This window comes from Prionailurus viverrinus, chromosome E3, assembly GCF_022837055.1.
Source record: "Prionailurus viverrinus isolate Anna chromosome E3, UM_Priviv_1.0, whole genome shotgun sequence".
Lineage (NCBI taxonomy): Eukaryota > Metazoa > Chordata > Mammalia > Carnivora > Felidae > Prionailurus > Prionailurus viverrinus.
In genome coordinates, this window is record NC_062576.1 from 4928937 (window position 1) to 4948740 (window position 19804).

A 19804-nucleotide genomic window follows, 5' to 3' on the forward strand; every position below is an offset into this window, starting at 1 on the left:
ATATATAAATATATCAGATATCAGAATAGTCAATATCATAGACAGAGAATAGTGGTTGCCAGAGACAAGAGGAAGGGAGGAAACAGTTATTGTTCAATGGGCACAGAATTTCATTTTTATAAGATTAAAAGAGTTACGGGGATGGATGGTGGAGATGGCTGCACAACATTATGAATGTACTTATTTAATACCACTTAAAAATAATTAGAATGGTAAATTTTATATGCCACAATAAAAAAATTGGGGAAAATTTCATTGAAGAGTGAACCCCCATCAAATGTACATGGCTGGAGAAAGATACACTATGCTAATACTAATCAAAAGAAAGCAGGCGGGCCTATATTATTTTCAGGCTCAGCAGACTTTAATAAAAGTTCTCAAGGATAAAGAGAGGCTTTCATGATGATAAAAGGGTCAATTCTCCAAGAAAAGATAATAATCCTCAATATGTATGTGCCTAACAACAAAATGTCAAATATGTTAAAACTGACAGAACTCCAAGGAAAAAGAGGTGAATCTACCCTTACATAGCTGGAGACTTCAACATTATTCTACCAGAAATGGACAGATCCAGCAGGCAAAAAATCAGTAAGAGAGTTGAACTCAACAACACCATCGGTCAACTGGATCTAACATCTATAGACTACTCCATCCGACAGAAGCAGAATACATTCTTCTCCAGTTCACCTGGAACATTCACCAAGACGGACCACATTCTGGGCCATAAAACACACCTTAATTAATTAAGAGGAAATAGAAGTCATACAATTTCTGCCCCCAGACCACAGTGGAATTAAACTATACAGCAATAACAGAAAAATAACTGAAAAACTCCAGAATACATGAAGATCAAACAACACACTTCTAAATAACACACGGGTGAAAGAAGAAATCTCAAAAGAAATTTAAAATAGTTTGTACTAAATGAAAAATAAAACACAATTTATCAAATATTTGTGCAATGCAGCCAGAGCAATACAGCAAAATGTATAGCATTTAGTGCATAGTCAGAAAAGAAGAAAGATCTAAAATCAATCACCTAAGATTCCACCTTAGGAAACTGGAAAAAGAGCCACAAACCAAAAGAGAATAGAAGAAAAAGAAATAATAAAAATTAGAGTAGAAATCAAATGGAAATTTCAAAAGAAACTGAAAAATTGAAATCAGGGGCGCCTGGGTGGCGCAGTCGGTTAAGCGTCCGACTTCAGCCAGGTCACGATCTCGCGGTCCGTGAGTTCGAGCCCCGCGTCAGGCTCTGGGCTGATGGCTCAGAGCCTGGAGCCTGTTTCCGATTCTGTGTCTCCCTCTCTCTCTGCCCCTCCCCTGTTCATGCTCTGTCTCTCTCTGTCCCAAAAATAAATAAACGTTGAAAAAAAAAAAAAAAGAAAAAGAAAAATTGAAATCAATAGGAAAAAAAAAGTCAATGAAACCCAAAGCTGATTCTTTGAAAAGATCCAAGAAAAAAAAATCAATAAACCTCTATCTAGGCTTTCTATGAAAAAAAGAGAGGACACAAAGTATTAAGATGTGAAATCAGAGAGAGGATATAGTGATATCCTAGGGATATTAAAAGATCCTAGGGATGTTAAAATAATAATAGAGGAATACAATGAATAACTCTGCCCACAAATTTAATAACTGCATGAAGTTATTCAAAGACACAATCTGCCAAACACACAAGAAGAAATACACCAATCTAAATAAGTCTATATCTGTCAAAGAAATTGAGTCAATAATTAATAATCTCCCAAAACAGAAAGCACCAAGCTTAGATGCGTTTACTGGTGAATTCTACCAAACACTTAAGGAAGAAATTATACTACTTCTCTACAATCTCCTTTACAAGATAGAAACAGAGAGGGCACCCGGGTGGCTCAGTCAGTTAAGTGTCTGACTCTTGATTGCGGCTCAGGTCATGGTCTCAGGTCGTGATACTGAGCCGGCGTCAGGCTCCATGCTAGCTGGGGAAGTCTGCTTAAGATTCTCTCTCTCCCTCTCCCTCTCCACCTCCCTGGGTTCATCATGCATGTGCACTCTTTCTCTCTCTCTAAAAAAGAAAAAAGAAACAGAGTGGAATAGTTCCTATTTCATTCTATGTGGCCATCACTACCCTAATATTAAAATAAGACAGACATTCCAAGAAAACTACACACCAATATCTCTCATCAACGTAGAAGCAAAATCCTCAATAAAATATTAGCAAAACAAGTCCAACAATGTATAAAAAGAGTTATATATCACAACCAAGTAGTATTTTTCCCAGATACACAAGGCTGGTTAAATATCTAAAATCAATTAAGGTAAACCCATTTCATCAACAGGCTAAAGAAGAAAAATCACATGACCACATTCATAGATGCAGACAAAGCATCTGAAAAACGATAAAAACTCTCAATAAACTAGGAATACAGAGAAAGGTCCTCAACTTGATAAAGAATACCTACCAAAACCTACAGCTAACATCATACTTAATGGTGAGGAACTAGAAGCTTGGGAACTGATTGGGAAGGAAGAAATAAGGTGTCTTTGTTCACAGATGACATGTTCATCTATGTAGAAAATCCAAAAGAATTAACAAAAAAAGTCCTGAAGCTATTAAGTGATTATAGCAAGTTTGCAGAATACAAGGTTAATATACAGCAGTCAACTGTTCTCCCTTATAACGGCAATGAATAAGTGGAATTTGAAATTAAAAACATAATTTCATGTACATTTTCACCGAGAAAAAAATGATACTTGGGGGGCACCTGGGTGGCTCAGTCGGTTAAGGGTCCGACTTCGGCTCAGGTCATGATCTCACAGTTCGTGGGTTTGAGCCCCACGTCAGGCTCTGTGCTGACAGCTCAGAGCCTGGAGCCTGCTTCCAATTCTGTGTCTCCCTCTCTCTCTCTGCCCCTCCCCTGCTCATGTTCTGTCTCTCTCTCATAAAAAAAATAAACTTAAAAAAAATTTTTTTAAATGGTACTTGGGTATAAATCTAACAAAATATATACAAAATATGTATGAGGAAAATCATAATCTCTGATGAAACAAATACAAAACTAAATAAGTGGAGAGTTAGCCCATGTTTGTGGACAGGAGGACTCAATGTTGTCAAGGTATCAGTTCTTCCCAACTTGATCTATAGCTTCAATCCTAATCAATCCTAATCCTCCTAATCAAAATCCCAGCAAGTTATTTTGTGGATATCAACAGACTCTAAAGTTTATACATAAAGGCAAAAACCTACAGTGGCCAATATAATATTGAAAGCAAGGAACAAAGTTGGAAGACCAACACTACCTCACCCCAAGTCTTATATAAAGCTGTAGTAATCAAGGCACCTGCTACTGGTGAAAGAATCAATGGAACAAAACAGAGATCCCAGAAATAGACCTCCATAAATACAGTCAGCTGATCTTTGACAAAGGAGCAAAGACAGTCTTTTCAACAAATAGCCCTGCAATAATTGGAAATCCACGTGCCAAAAAATTAATCTACATTCAGATCTTACATCTTTCCCAAAAATTAACTCAGAATGGGTCACAGACCTAAATGTAAAATACAAAGCCATACGACTCCTAGAAGACAAAACAGAAGAAAATCTAGACTTTGGGTTTGGAGATGACTTTTTATATACAACTTCAAAGGCATAATCCACAAAACAAAGAACTGATGAACCAGACTTCATTAAAATTAAAACTTCCACTCTGTGAAAGACATTGTCAAGAGAGTAAGAAGACAAGCCACAGACTGAAAGAAAATATTTGCAATAAAAATATCTGGTAAGGGACTGTTACCCAAAATATACGAAGAACTCTTAAAACTTAACAATAAGCGGGGCACCTGGCTGGCTCACTCAGAAGAGCATGTGACTCTTAATCTTAGGGTCATGAGTTCAAGCCCCACGTCAGGTGTAGAGATTATTAAAATAAAATAAATAAACCTAAAAAAAAAAAACTCCACACTAAGAAAACAAACAACCTGAGACCTTCAGGGACACCTCACCAAAGACACACAGATAGCAAATAAGCACATAAAAAGGTGCTCCTGGGGCGCCTGGGTGGCTCAGTCGGTTGAGCGTCTGACTTCGTTGAGCGTCTGACTTCGGCTCAGGTCATGATCTCACAGTCTGTGGGTTCAAGCCCCGCATCAGGCTCTGTGCTAACAGCTCAGAGCCTGGAGCCCGTTTCCAATCCTGTGTCTCCCTCTCTCTCTGCCCCTCCCCCAGTCTCACTTTGTCTCACTTTGTCTCACTCTGTCTCTCAAAAATAAATAAATATAAAAAAAATTTTTTTAAAGGTGCTCCATATATCATTAGAGAAATGAAAATTAAAATACCACCACACACCTATTAGTATGACCCAGATCCAGAACATTGATAACACCACATGCTGGTCAGGATGGAAAACAACAGGAATTTTCATTCAGTTCTGGTGGGAACACAAAATGGTATAGCTAGCGTGGACAAGTTTGATGGGTTTCTTATGAAACTAAACATACTCTTACCATATGATCCAGCAATCACACTCCTTGATATTCACTCCATGAAGTTAAAACTTGTGTCCACGCAAAAACCTGCACGTGGACATTTATTCCAGCTTTGTTCACTACTGCCAATACTTGGAAGCAACCCAGATGTTTCAGTGGGTGATGGATAACTACACTGTGGCCCATCCAGACAGCAGGGTATTATTCAGAGCTGAAATGAAATGAGCTATCAAGCTATGAAAAGACAGACAGGAATCTTTTTTTTTTTAATGTTTATTTATTTATTTTCGAGAGAGAAAGACAAGGTGTGAGCAGGGGAGAGGCAGAGAGAGAGGGAGACACAGAATCCAAAGCAGGCTCTAGGCTCTGAGCTGTCCGCACAGAGCCCTACATGGGGCTCGAACCCACAGACCATGAGATCATGATCTGAGCTGAAGTCAGACGCTTAACTGACTGAGCCACCCAGGTGCCCCTTCAGGAATCTTAAATGCATACCACTAAGTGAAAAAAAGCCTGTCTGAAAAGGCTACATACTGTACAATCCCAACTATATGACATTCTGGAAAAGGCAAAACTATGAGGACAATGAAAATATCAGTAGTTGCCAGGGGGAGGGAGAAGGGAGGGATGAATAGCACAGAGGATTTCTAAGCAGAGTGAAAATGCAGTTGGCCTCTGAACATAGGTTTATACTGCATGGGTCTACTTATACTCAGATTTTTTTTCTCTTTAAATTTTTATTTACTTTGAGAGAGAGAACATGAGCTGGGGAGGGACAGAGAGAGATACAGAGAGAGAGAATCCCAAGCAGGCTTCATGCTGTCAGTGCAGAGCCCAATGCAGGGCTCAACCTCTTGAAGCGGGAGATCATGACGTCAGCCAAAATCAACAGTCGGATGCTTAACTGAGTGAGCCACCCAGGTACCCCTGATGTTTTTCAATAAATTCAGTACTACAAATATGTTTTCTCTTCCTTATGAGTTTTTAATGACAGTTTCTTTTACTCTAGCTTATTTATATTGTAAGAATATAGTATATAATACAGGTAACATAAAAATATGTGTTAATTGACTGTTTATGTTACTAGTAAAGCTTCCAGTCTATTAATAGTTGAGTTTGTGGGGGGAGAGAGCTAAAAGCTATGTGTAAATCTCTGACTGAACGAGGTATTGGTGCACCTAATCCCCAAGTCGCTCAAGGGTCAACGGTACGCTGTATGATATCGTAATTGGGTATACATGTTACACATTTGTCAAAAATCCACAGTGTGAACACCAAGAGTGAACCCTAAGGTAATCTATGGACTTTGGATGATTATGATGTATTAATGTAGGTTCATCAATTACAACAAATGCACCTCTCTGGGAGGGGGGGATGTTGATAATGGGGAAGGCTGGGGGTGGGGGGTAGGAGTACATGAGAAATCTCTGTACCTTCCACTCGATTTTGGTGGAAACCTAACGCTGCTCTAACAAAAACCAAATCCTTAAAGCAACAACAACAAAACTCCACCTTGTATGATCCGAGACAGCATTCAGGGAAGGGAAAGGACACCCTAGTTCTCCCGGATGACCCTGCTGGGTTCCCAGGTAGGATGGTTACCAAGTAAGAGCAGAGTATGGGGCACCTGGGTGGCTCAGTCGGTCAAGTGTTCGACTTCAGCTCAGGTCATGATCTGGCACGGTTCATGAGTTCGAGCCCCACATCAGGCTCTGTTGCTGACAGCTCAGAACCTGGAGCCTGCTTCGGATTCTGTGTCTCCCTCTCTCTCTGCAACTCCCTCCCCCACTCATGCTCTGTCTCTCTCTCAAAAATAAACATTAAAAAAATTGTTTTAAAAAGGAAGTTCTGATATAGGCTATAGCATGCATGAACCCTGAAAACATTTTAAGTGAAAGAAGCCAGACACAAAAGAATAAAGACTGTGTGACTGCACTTAAATAAAATATCTAGAATAGGGAAATTCATAGAAACAGAAAGCAGTTTTGGGTACCACTAGCTGGGGGGTGGGGGGAGATCGGGGGTTACTGCTTAAGGATTACAGAGATGTGTCTGGGGAGATGAAAAAGTTTTGAAAATCATGGTGATGGCTGCACAACACTGTGAGTGTAATTAATGCCACTGAACTGTATGCTTATGGTTAAATGGTTAAAATGGCAAATTTTGTTATATACACTTTACCAAAAGAAAAGAAACGTGAACGGATAGGGCACAAGCATTTGCCAAAGACTGTGAGTTTGAACAATCTGCTGTCCAACTGTGCAATTTAACAAGTTAAAAAAGAACCAGTCGTCCATTTCTTTCATTCCTCCAGACAGCCTTCGGGTTTTGTCCCCAGATCAGAGCGGACGTTTGGACAGCTCTCCAGACTCCGACACCACTGTAGTCCCTGATAAAACCTGAGTTCTGACCTCCACTTCCAATGAGAAATGATTACAGGCAACCAGGGGCTCAATGCAAGGTTCTTCACTACCTGAAGAACTTCAAAGACATTTTTTCCAGACTCCAGAGTCACTAAGTCTCTCTGTCCCAGGAAAAAACTGCCTGGTCTCTCTTTGTGGTCACTGAAAATCCTGCGTAGATCAGGAAGCTCAAAGATAAACGTGTGGGTCACCTCTGATGACTGTAGGGTCGGTCCCGTGACCTGCAGCCAACTGCTCGCTGCCTGCTAGACAGATGCCACCCACTCATTCTTCATTGGCCCTGAAATACTTTTCCTCTATTTCCACTCTTCTGCAATAATGTGTGAACACATTTACAAAAACCACAAAACCTGCTGGAAAAAGAAATCAAGAATAAAGAAAAGAAAAGAACTCACCTGGGATTTGTTCATTTTCCGCTGTACTCGGAAGAGCATCAAAACCTGGAAAGGCGTACCTGTAAGAGAAGGACAGAGGAACAGGATAATGAGAGCCGGCTGGCCCTGCAGCATCTGGATTCTTGTACAAACTTCTGCACACAGGCTGGGTAACCTCTGATGGTGGAGAAGAGAAGGAAGGTGACATCTGTCCCTCTGTGACTCCTGCAATGTTTCCTACTGCTTTAACTACGCCGCCCCCCCCCAACACAGAAACGTTAAAAACGGAACTATTATTAAGCAAATTCTGGCACGTCAAAAAAATGAAATACAAGGTCTTCATTAAACCTGACGTTGTTGGGGCCCCTGGGTGGCTCAGTCGGTTGAGCGTCTTGATTTCAGCTCAGGTCATGATCTCACAGTTCATGAGTTCGAGCCCACATCAGGTTCTGTGCTGACAGCTCAGAGCCTGGAGCCTGCTTCGGATTCTGTGTCTCGCTCTCTCTCTCTGCCCCTCCCCCGTTCATGCTGTCTCAAAAATAAACATTAAAAATTTTTTTTAAATAAATAAATAAATAATATAAAAAAAATAAACCTGACGTTGCAGGGGATAACAAATCCTAAAGATTGTTTTGTGTCTCTGATTTACTAGATAACGTTCACCCCCTGGGTAGGAGAATCCTCGAAGCTTTAGAAAAAGGCACAGGTGCCTTGAATGCAGGTCTTCTAAAAACGTGTTTCTTCTAATTGGACTGATGCTTCTCAAAAGGATCTTTTAGGAGTAAACTTGCTTTGATGGGACTGTGAGGACAGCACCAAGCTTGGAGTCAGGGACTCTGGCTTCTATTCCCTCTTGTTAATCCTAAATAAGCCGTTTCCTCTGTCAGGATCTTTCCCCCACTTCTGCCAGATGAGACAAAAATAGAAAGAAAGGAAAAATCCTGGCAAACCTTCCCTGAACTACTACTCTTGAGCCTGTAAGATCGGGACACGAGAGCGCACCTCCACAGGCCCGACGCGGTGAAAGCTGCCCAGCTTCTGGAAAGAATCGGTGGAGAACGAAGGGAGGCAAGAGAGCGTTTGGGGGGCGGTTGAAAAGAAAAGCTGCCCGGCTGTAGAACTCCTAGCGTCCCGCCAACCAGGCGACACTTCTCCCCACGGTCTGTCCCTCGCCACCACCTGGCCCCAGCTGCCGGCAAAGTGACTCACAGCATCTGAATGCGGTGAAATCCCCGGAGCCCTGCCCCCCCTTTGCTTCTTTTCCGCGTTTCTTTCGTCTTTCTCTTCTGAGGCTCCGACGGGCTCTGATGCGTTCTTCCCGGCGGGATTCCTGCGCCCGCGGCCCGGTCCTTCCTGCCTCCGTGAAGCTGCTTTGTTCCAGGAGAGCCTAGGGGACAGACACCCGCTGGCTGGCACCTTCACCAGGGGCCCCGGACCCGCCTCCCCGAGAACACACAGCGCCTGTCACGGAGCGCAAAGCAGGGGGCTGAGGACAAAGGCAGGCGGGCCGCCGCGAAGCGCCCTCAGCCCCCGGACAGCGCAGATTTGGGGAGCACCCTCGGCCCCCGGCCGGCAGGACCCCCGCGGCTCCCCGGGGACCCATATTCTACGGACCCAGGGAGACACGAAAGGAGCCCCGGGATGCACACCGCCGCGGGGCGCGCGCGCGTGTGCGCGTGTGTGTGACCACAATACATTTGGGTCCGACGGGTGCACGGCGGGCAGCGCGCGACACCCGGTCCCCGTCCTACCTCCGAGAAGCGGTCGAGCCGCCTCGGCGCCTACGAGGACGGAGACCCCGCGGCGAGCGCGGCTTCCCCCCAAAACGCCGCACTTCCTGCGCGTTCGCTCGGGGCCCTCCAGAGGCGCCCCCATTCGGTGTCCACTCGGCCCCCGCCGGGGTGGCGGGGGAGGAGGGGCGGCGTGAGCGGGCCCCGAGCGAACCCGAAGCCTCCCTCCCCACGCCCCACGCCGCAGCCTCAGGCCGTCCGCGCGGACCACGGTCCGGACCTCCCGGACCTCCCGGACCCACCGCCCGCCTTCGCGCCGCCGCACCCGAGTAGGGCCCGGGACCGCCGGCACGCTCCGCGGAGGAGAAACGCGGCGCGCCTGCGCACTAAGCACGACGCCGACCCGGCCACGCGCACCGCCCACCCCGCGGGACACTCCGCCCACGTGTGGGGGCGTGGCCTGCTCGGGCCCGCCCCTTTCCCCGCCCCCAACACCTGGACTCCCTCCCCACCCCGCTCCTACGTCACCCTGACTCCCGCTCTGCCCCTCCCCCACGTCACCCAACTCCCACCGCATCCTTCCTTCCCCCACATCGCCCCACTCCCATTCCGCCCCCACGTCACCCCCAGTTCCCCATGTTTCCCCCCCCAACCCCAGCTCCGCGACCTCTCCTGCCAGGAGGTGAGGGGCCTCAAAGCCGCCAAACAAGGGAGAGATTCGGGAATACAGATGAAAATCTTAACGAAATTAGTCCTTGCAATCAATTGCCCAGCCAAGCAATTGGATAATAATGAAATAACCTCCAATGATGTATATATATGAATCTTGTTCAATTTAGTTGCACTAGAAAAATAATGGAAGCAATATAAATTTAGACAATTTAAGTGTCTAATCAATGAATATGAAAAATACATTGGGGAAGGTGGTAGCCATTCAAAACTATAATGTAAGGTAAATAACTCACGTGTAACAATGTTCGTGATCCATTTTGGAATCAAAATATAGTTGAAGATACAGGGCGCCTGGGTGGCTCAGTGGGTTGAGTGTTCAACTTTTGATTTCAGCTCAGGTCAGGATCCCAGGGTTGTGGGATCTGCGCTGAGTGTGAAGCCTGCTTGAGATTCTCTCTCTCTCCCTCTGCCCCTCTGCCCCTCTCCCCTGTGCACGTACATTCTCTCTCTGATAGATACATGGATAGATAGATGGATAGATAGATAGATTCCAAGATAGAAGATAGGGTCCTTTTTTAATGTGCCTATGTGCTGTAGAGAATATAAACAAATATGTGGGTTTTTTTTTTTTAATGTTTACTTTTGAGACAGAGCAAGATAGTGCAGGGGAGGGGCAGAGAGAGAGAGAAGGACAGAGGATCTGAAGCAGGCTCTGTGCTGACAGCAGAGAGCCCAATGTAGGGCTTGAACTCACGAACCAGGAGACCATCACCTGGGCCAAAGTCAGACGCTTAACCAACTGAGCCACCCAGGTGCCCCTGTGTTTTTTTAAATAAAGAAAGACGAACCCACAAAGAGTAAAGAACAGTGTAGACATTCTGGACATGGTTCATTCACAGGAGTCTAAGAATGGAATTAACATCTGAATATTAATTTAAGGGACACTACCCTGAAATGCTGGCAAAGCATGTCAGCTTTACCATTCTACAATTCCTGTAAATGTTCAATTTACAATTTAACAAATCTGTATTATTTTAAAATTTGGGCTTACTATGAGATTATTAGTACTTGATTACCATTACCTCAAATCTGCACGATTAAAAGACGTATAGGAATATGACAGTACCTACTATGTGTCCTCTATATTTGTATATAAAGTATAGGGAAGGTCAGGATGTCTGCACAATTAATTCGTAACAGTGATGTCTCTGGAGGAGTGGACCTAAGGTCCACTTAGTATATATGACTTCAGATTTCTCTACATTTTTCTCCCCCCACAAAGAAAAGATAATTACTTATCTGTGGGGTTGTAAGGCACGAGGCAGCACTGCACAGTAGTCCTGCCCAAAAAGGGGGTCAGCTCACATTGCAAAGATGACGTCAAGCAGGGACAGCCTAGTCCTAGCTGTGGATAACTTTGATCGAGATCCTTCAAATGCCCAGACTTCAGTGCTTCCACCCATAAAGAGCAATGGGATGGGTCATGCAGTGAGTTTCCAGCTATGAGATTTCACAAGCCAATGATTTGACCATTCCAGCTGTGCATAAGTCCCCAAACTCTTGGAAATCTGGGATCTGCAATTTCCTAACGCCATGAGATAAAAGAAAGACACCACCTTGCTGTTTAGGAATAGAGTTGGCTATATGACATCGTGTTGGTGGGACTATGACTGCAGATAAAAACATGGTTGTGTGTATTTGCACGAATGTGTTCTAAGAGTGTGTCTGAGAAGCAGTTATGCAGAGGGATGGAGCTAGGTGTACAAAATCTCAGTGTCTGGGCCCAAACCGCGATTCTCCAGCCTACCAGACCTTGAGACCTTAGGGTGGCTCTCTGTGCCTCACTTTCCTCACCTGTAAAATGGGGGTGATCATTCTTACCAGAGGCTTGTAAGGACCAAAGGAGTTGATTCAGCAGTGGCTGGCAGAGCTCTCACCCAATAAGCCAGTGAGCAGGGTACATGCACAGGGTGCTGTTCTAGGCATTGGTAGCTTTTAGGTGTTTCTAAGGAATCCATCTGAATGTATACTGTCATCTTGTGTGAGTGTAGTTACATGCACCATGGTGGTGGGGGGGCACCCCAGTTTCTTTGAAATAAGGAAGGTTATAGACAAACCAAAGAGTAAGAAAATAATAACTGTATTATGTTATGTGTGTGTTCCTCCCAAATTCACATGTTGAAAACCCAATCCCCGATGATGGCATTTGGAGGTGGGGCCTTTGAGAGGTAATTAGGTTGTGAGGGCGGAGCCCTCATGAATGGGATTGGTGCCCTCATAAGAAGAGATCAGAGGGGCGCCTGGGTGGCTCAGTGGGTTGAGCGGCCGACTTCGGCTCCGGTCACGATCTCACGGTCCGTGAGTTCGAGCCCCGCGTCGGGCTCTGTGCTGACAGCTCAGAGCCTGGAGCCTGTTTCCGATTCTGTGTCTCCCTCTCTCTGCCCCTCCCCCGTTCATGCTCTGTCTCTCTCTGTCTCAAAAGTAAATAAACGTTAAAAAAAAATTTAAAAGAAGAGATCAGAGAGCTAGTTGTGACAATAGCAGAAGTCAGTTTGCAACCCAAAAGAGGGCTCTCACCAGAATCCAAGCGTGCTGGCACATGTCAGGCTTCCAGCCTCCAGAACTGTGGGAAATAAACGTTTGATGTTTAAGCCATCCAGTCTACACTAATTTGTTACAACAGCCTGAACTAATGCAGACCCCGTGATACTTCACACTCTCTCCATCCAGGTTCTGCAGCAACCTGTCAGGCTATGTGTTCCAGATGGCACAGGTTCAAGAAGGCAGAGCCTCCTGACCGGTCTGCCTGGTGTCTGCTGTTCCCCGATCCCCACACACATCACAGGTCTTATGAAGAACAGAAATGGACACCTGTCATGTGCCGCTATGCAGAATTTAGGGCCAGTCATTTGTCACCGAATCAAAGTCTAAGACATTGTACCAAGCTCTCCCCACCTGTAACTCAACACCAACCCTACCACGTAGCTATGCAGCCCTCTACATGTGGAAAAACTGAAAATTTTCGAGGTTAAGTCACCTGTAGAGGTCATAAAATCAGTACATGTTGGAGTTGAGATCTGAACCACAACCATTTTCTCAGACTTAGCTCTTAACCATAAGGCCAGATTAACACCACTCACAAAAGTATTTGTTCCCCCGTGCTGCCACCAAACCTTATGGGAGAGCCATCCAAGAGGCCATGAGGAAAGGCAGCCATCCAGAATGGACACGCCAACTGAGTCAGGCAAGGAAACAGCCCATCAGTGGTGACGTCTTCTTTCTTCCCTCCTCTTCCACCTAAGCCATGAGAACAGAAACTGTTAGAGACAGTTGGATTTGCATCCCTCGCCCTCTCTCATCTTCAAGGAGGAGAGGAAAATGCGGGCACTCCAGGAGGAAATCCACTGGGATCACTCCCAGGGACCCCTCTCTCCCTCCATCCTGATAAAGCTGCTTCTCCACATTCATGAAATAAGCTGGGTCTCGGCCCAAAGGTTCGGTAATTGTGAGGGGCCCTTCCCAGGGGAGTCCTGAGGACCCTATAAAGGGCAGAAATTCAGAACCAGAAGAAAAGCATCCACCCCACCCCACACATCCCCAGGGGCTGCATCGTGAGCACAAAGAGGAAGGAAACAGGAGGGCAGCCGGGTGAAGGCGGGAAGAATGTCACTGACTTAGCCCATCCCAAGGGAGCATCATGAGACGCGGAAAGCGAGTTTCAGCCAATCGCGAGAGAGTAGGGAGCGTGGAAAGCCAGATTTAGCCAATCCTGAGGGAGCAGCCCCCTGCGCCAGCCAATCCCCGAAGCACCAGGGGGCGTAGCGGGTGAAAGCTTCAACCAATTAGAGAACGTCATTCATCCCACCAAAGTCCCTAAGCGAAAACCGTATTAGTCCGCGGGAAGTTTTCTTTGGGGTTGCAGAAATTTGGTTTACGGAGCTCCGCTTAGGAAATGTAAGTTCTCAATTATTAATGTGAAACAGTAATATCGTCTCCAGCAGAAGGATGCTTGGTTCTTTCTCACACACACACCTGGGAACTCTCCCAGGATTCTCCAAAAGATCTAAACCATCACAAAATAAGAATTTTAGAGAATTTAGAAAATTATCAAGCAAGCATCAGTAGTCAACACCTGAAATTAGAATTGGTTTGGCTATCAAGTGGATTTTTTGACTACTTGCATTTTTTAAGGTAAACATTTCTTTTATTAGAATTTTTTTAAATATCCAGGAAAACTAAGTAACAAAATTTACTTTTAATTGCAAGGCATTTGATTCCTGTACTGTTTTCCTACCTCACGTAGGAGGTAACATTTCCTGCTTATAGGAAATAAATAGCTTTCTTGTAACTCTCTTCTGAGCCATTGTGTCTGTTACAACCGCAAGAAACGATGCTTCGTGAGAACTTACCACTAAAGGGTCAGCAGCTGTTTTAAGGGTTTCCACTCATCTGATTCTCAGCACAAAAGCCAGGAGGTAGCTCTTGTGTTGAGATAACAGAGGCACAGTTTTATTGGGGTAATAAGCGATGTAGAGTGAATTGAACATGTATGAAGTTTACAATTGGATAAGTTTTGGTGTATGAATATACCCATAACTCCATCACCACAATCAAGATAATTAACATATTGTGCCCCCCAAAGTTTTCACATGCTCCTTTATAATCCCTGTCTCCCACTTCTCCCTGCCACCCCCCCCCGCCCCGCCCCGCAACTTCCAGGCAATCACTGATACGCTTTCTGTCACTGTAGACGAGTTTGCATGTTCTAGAATTTTAGACTTTTATATAAAGCGTATTTCGTTCCTTTTTGAATGGCTTCTTTAGGCCAATATAACTATTTTGAGAACCATCACTGTTGTTGACTGCATCAATACTCTATTCCTTTTTATTGCCAAGGGGTCCATTGCATGAACAAACCATTATTTGTTTACCCATTCACCTATTACTGGACATTTAGGTAGGTTCATTCCTCTTAGGTAAATACCTAGGAGTTGAATAGCTGAGCCTAGGGTAGATATATATGTAACATTTTAAGAAACTTCCAAACTGGTTGACTATTTTCCATTCCCACCATCAGTAAATGGGAGTTTAAGTAGTTTCCTGTGCTTGCCAACACTTGGTATGGTTTAGATATTTACAGTCATTTAAAATAGGTGTGTATTGTGTAGTAGTATCCCATCATGGCTTTAATTTGTATTTTCTTAAGATTGATGGTGCTGAGTTTCTTTTCTTGTGCTCAATTCCCACCCATATATCTACTTTAGTGATGTCCAAATATTTTGCCCATTCAAACACACACACAAAAACAACGGGGTTGTTTTCTTACTATTGAACTTTCAGAGTTTTTAATGTATTTCTGGATACAACCCCTTTATCAGGTATGTGATTTGTATTATTTTCTTTCAGTCTTTTCATTGTCTTTACAATGTCTTTTGAAATTCTTGATTTTAATAAAGTCTATTTATAGGGGTTTCTTTTCTTTTATGGTTCTTGATGTATCTCAAAAAATTCTTTGCCTAACGAAACATTTATAAAATTTCCCGTGTGTTTTCTCAAAAGCTTCATGGTTTTACATTTGGGTCTGTTATCTCCTTTGAGATAATTCTGGTATGTTGAGAGAGGTGTGGATCAAAATACAGTTTTAGTCCCATAGTCAAATAGGAATTTGGAAAAAGAAAATAGAGAGACTGATAGAAAGGCAATATTAGAAATTGCTGTCTAAGAATTTCCAGACTTAGGAAATATGTTCATACACCAATTCACAAAATAGGTTCTGAGCAGGATAAACTTAAAAGTTCCCACTTTCCCATTAAGTTGCTATCTTTTTTTTTTTATTATTTGTAGGAGTTCATCAAGTATTTTAGATGATAGTGCCTCATCAATTTTAGACATTTCAAATATTTCCCTCCTCTGATAGCTATTTATTTATCTCTGGAGTCCTGCATAGTGCAAAATTTATAAATTTTGAAGTGATCAGATTCATCAATTATTTGCCTCATGGCTATGATATTGGAGCTTTGTTGAGTCCTTTCCTACCCTGAGGTCCCAAAGATTTCACCTAAATTTCCTTCTGCTAATATTGTGGTTTTACCTTTGTCTTTAGGTCTTCAATGCATCAGGTATCCACCTCTTTATCTGATGTGAAGTAGGGATCCAGTATTATAACCCAGCTTCTCTAACCTCATCTACCAAACAATTTGTGCTTTCTTGTCATTGGTAGGGTAAGTGAACCTCTCTTTACTCTTCTTCTTCCACAGAAATTTATCAAGGCCCTCAAAAAGCCCAACTGAAATTTTTATTGAAGTTGCATTATTTATGGATTAATTTGGAGGAGAAAATCTTTGTAGTATTAAGTCGTCCCCTCCAAAAGCATGATACAACCATGTATTTAAATTGCTGGTAGAGAAACACCGTTGTTATTTGTAGGTTGATCTTATATGAACTTTTCTATAAGTTCTAGTCTGTGAGCAATGGATTCTGATGTTTTTCTAGGTATATGGTCATGTTATCTGAGAATTAGAACATTTTTAATTTATCCCATTGTAATTCTTACACCCCCCTCTTTCCTTGCATGGAAACTCCAGTATTATGCTAAATGGTAGGAGGATAGTGAGCACATATGTTTCTAATTTTAAAAGAAATCCATCTAATGTTTTTTTCATTAAATATAATGTTTGTATACATTTTTGCTATATAACCCTTACAAGGTTAAGACAGCCCCCTTCTGATTCTAGTTGAACTTTATCTAATGTTCTTTCTGTATCAATTGCAATATATAAATTTGATGAATACTGTACACAGTTTAATTATATATGACTGTAATACATAATATTTACTCATAGGGGTATATTATGTATAGTGATATATACAATTTAAACACAGTTATGTATGCACAGAATTTGATGACTAATAGATACAGCTTTAAAACATTCAAAAATATTGTTTTTGAGACATAAATATGCAGCGTAACTCTAACGCATGGGAGCAGTGAACATCAAATTAATGACAGTCACTTCCACGGGGGGAAGAAAGAGAATGAAAGTACACAGGAATACATAGATGAGCTCTACTGCACCTGTAACATTTATTTCTAACAAAATGAAAATTCTTGAAGCGATAAAGAAAAACACCAAGTCTGGATATGGATGAAAGATTCATGATTGTTCATTTTATAGTATATTCTCTGCGCGGGTTCTTTGAAAATTTTTAGTTAAGACAAGGGCATTCTGTTTTACCCTTCGGGTTGCCAAAGATCAAGAGGTTTGATTAACACATACTGCTGACGATTGTGTTGGGAAAAAGGGGTCCGTGTTGTTGACCAGAGGTCCAATGTTATAAGGACTTCTGCAAAACTCAAAATCAATGTACCCTTTGACAGAGAAATTCCATTCTAGGAATTTATCATACTAATCATACTAGCAGGCGTGTGCAAAGGGCATATATGCCTTCCTGCATTCGTTGTGGTAGCAAAAAAGAGGGAGCATCTAAAATGTCCATTCAAGGGGAGCTGAGTGAATAAATGTAACATTCATACAATGCAACTATGTGGCATTAAAATGAAGAGGTAGATCCACTTGTACTGATTAGAAAGTGACTTCAGGATACAAGGTTAAGAGGGTAAAAGTATCCTGTCTGTTATTCCAGCATTTGTTTAAAAAGAAGGTAGGGATATATATGTATTTGAATATGTATATAGTTTCTCTGGGACACAAGAGATTAGTAACAGCAGGTGCCTTTCACCAAGGGAACAGCAAGTGGGTGTGACTCCTAGTAGGTGTGAGAAAAAGAATCAACCTTTCCCCCTCCCCCCCCCAATCTAAAGCCTTGTGATATGTTTGAATTTGTATAGTATGTATTAAGTTTTCAAACAAATAAAAGCATTTGTATCAACGGTATTTTAGTATCCTCCTCACTCTTTTGTTTTGCCTTTTCTCAGCAGCTGTTTCCAAAAAGGCAGTCTGTAGTTGCTTCTTTGGGGCTGAGGAGGTACCAGGCTTTGGAAGATAAGGGGGGCAGAGGGGCTCCCCAACTCAATAGCGAATCGTCACTAGCTAGGGACCATTCCAGACCTGGTGTCTTTGTGTCTAGATGTCGCCTTTCCCCCCCTTTGCTTTCCCCCAGGCACGTTTATTGCACGAATTCTTTTTACAGGCACTGTGCTAGTCAGAGGAAAAGAACAAAATAAGCTGTCCCCACCTTGTTGGATGGTAGTGGCCCACGGAGGAGACCGTCATTAAACCAGGAACACAAGTAATCCTGTAATTTGTGCTAAGAACCTTGAAAGTGAGAACTGGGCGTTGCCTTAAGAGGGTGGAACAGGGAAATCTACATTAGGTAAGGGGAGCAGAAGACCTGTCTGACAAGCAGATGGTTATGCTGGAGCTTTGCCATTTTAGGACTCTTTCCGGTACAAGTGCAGAAATCCAATCCAAGAGAGCTTAAGCCAAAAACAGAAAACTGCTGTGTATAAGTAACTCAAGAGCCTTGGATGGGGCTCAGGGGAGGGAATATCAGGAGTGACTGTTTGTGGAGACACAAAAATGTTTGGGAACTAGACAGAGGTACTGGTTGTACAACACTGGAAATGTACTAAGTGCCACTGATCTGTACACTTCAAAATGGTTACTTTTATGTGACATCCATTTCACCTCAATTAAAAAAAAAAAAATGCCTGTGATTCTACGGCGAGGATCCCAGATCATTAGGAACGGCCTCTGTGGGTGAAGTAGTTAGTAACATCCAGCGGGAGAAGGACAGATGTGTTCTGACCCCGTTCACCAAGGTTCCTTAATGCTCCGATGGCACTCTAAGTCAGATACAGGAATGATGCACCCGCAGTCTCCTGACATGACCCGCAAAAACCGTCCAGAACCATCTAGTTACCACCTTCTGTGTATGGAAGTCACGGTGTTTGCTGATCTTTGGTGGGTAGCTTCATCTGCGATCTGTGCCTGGCTGACACATTACAACCTTGGGACCAGGCGGTGACAACCCACAAATCTTGGTGTGTGCAAGTAGCTTCCTGTGGGGTTCCCTGTTGATGGCAGGGGTTAAGGATATGGTGAGTGGGCATGGGTACCCGTTCTCATTTCCTTCTAAGTGTGCCTGCTGGGGCTGGAACGCTGACTACTGCATTTCCCAGGCTTCCTTGCTTCTAGGGTTCTGGAATCAAATTAGGCCCTCCAGTTAGATGCACTTGGGTAAGATTTGGCAGACGGAGGAGAAGAGGGCACATCTTCCTGATGCTTTGCATATTGTGCCAGCAAAAGCACTGTGTGTCTCTTTTGTTTGTTTGGTTTTGTTTTTTGTTTTTTTGGGTTTTTTGTAGGCCGTCCAATGCCCAGCACCAGATCCATAAATGAGCATAACACTTGGAAATAGAGGCACCTGGGTAGCTCAGTCAGTTAAGCTTCCAACTCTTGATTTCGGCTCGGGTCATGATCTCAGTTTGTGGGATCCAGCCCCATGTTGGGCTCTGTGCTGACAGCTCAGAATCTGCTTGGCATCCTCTCTCTCCTCTCTCTGCTCCTCCCCAGCTTATGCTCTCTCTGTCTCTCAAAATAAATAAACATTAAAAAAAAAGTGGAAATAAAGCAAATTCACATTTTTGTCACCTGTCCTTCATGTTGCCATCTCTACCTGGAAAGAACCTAAAGGGGACAGGACACAAGGATCAGCATCTTGGCACAGTGATTCAGGAAGGCATGGCTGCTGCTAGGACTGTTGTCACCTGACTAAGTGGGTGACACCTGGCCCAGACCTTCTAAGAATGGGCTGACCATTTGGAAAGGAAGTCCTTGAATGAACACCATGGCCGGGCCTGTGTGCATTGGCTATTGTAAAGGGCTAGGTTTGGGATGGGAGCTAGGGACAGATGGCAAGATGAGATGGAGATAAAGCCCAGAGTGCCACGAGCCAGGATCCAAGAAAAGAGCTTCCCCAGGATTTGCACGAGAGAGACCAGACAATGGAGAATTAAGAAAAGCCTGGAAAGGCAGGATGCCTGCCAAGACGGGAGTCCATCCCTGTGTTCTCATTTGCATCCACCCTGGTAGTGAGTAGAAAAGAGCCACAGCTCACCTGGTCAAGGGGAGGGATCCTGGCCAAAGACGTCCTGGTGAATCAGTTACTGCAG

General features: G+C 43.6%; 1 protein-coding gene across 1 annotated transcript in view; it reads right to left on the reverse strand.

Annotated features, from left to right (window-relative positions):
* LOC125153954 (zinc finger protein 268-like) overlaps positions 1 to 12990 on the reverse strand; it is a 35060-nt gene extending 22070 nt beyond the window's left edge. The window contains exons 1-4 of the mRNA XM_047837494.1: positions 12843 to 12990; positions 12247 to 12292; positions 8477 to 8654; positions 7289 to 7347 (exon numbers count right to left, since the gene is read on the reverse strand). Of these exons, the coding sequence (XP_047693450.1) occupies positions 7289 to 7347; positions 8477 to 8654; positions 12247 to 12292; positions 12843 to 12886 (327 nt within the window). The 5' untranslated portion in view covers positions 12887 to 12990. The remainder of the gene's footprint in view (positions 1 to 7288; positions 7348 to 8476; positions 8655 to 12246; positions 12293 to 12842) is intronic.
* Between the last annotated feature and the right edge of the window lie 6814 nt (positions 12991 to 19804).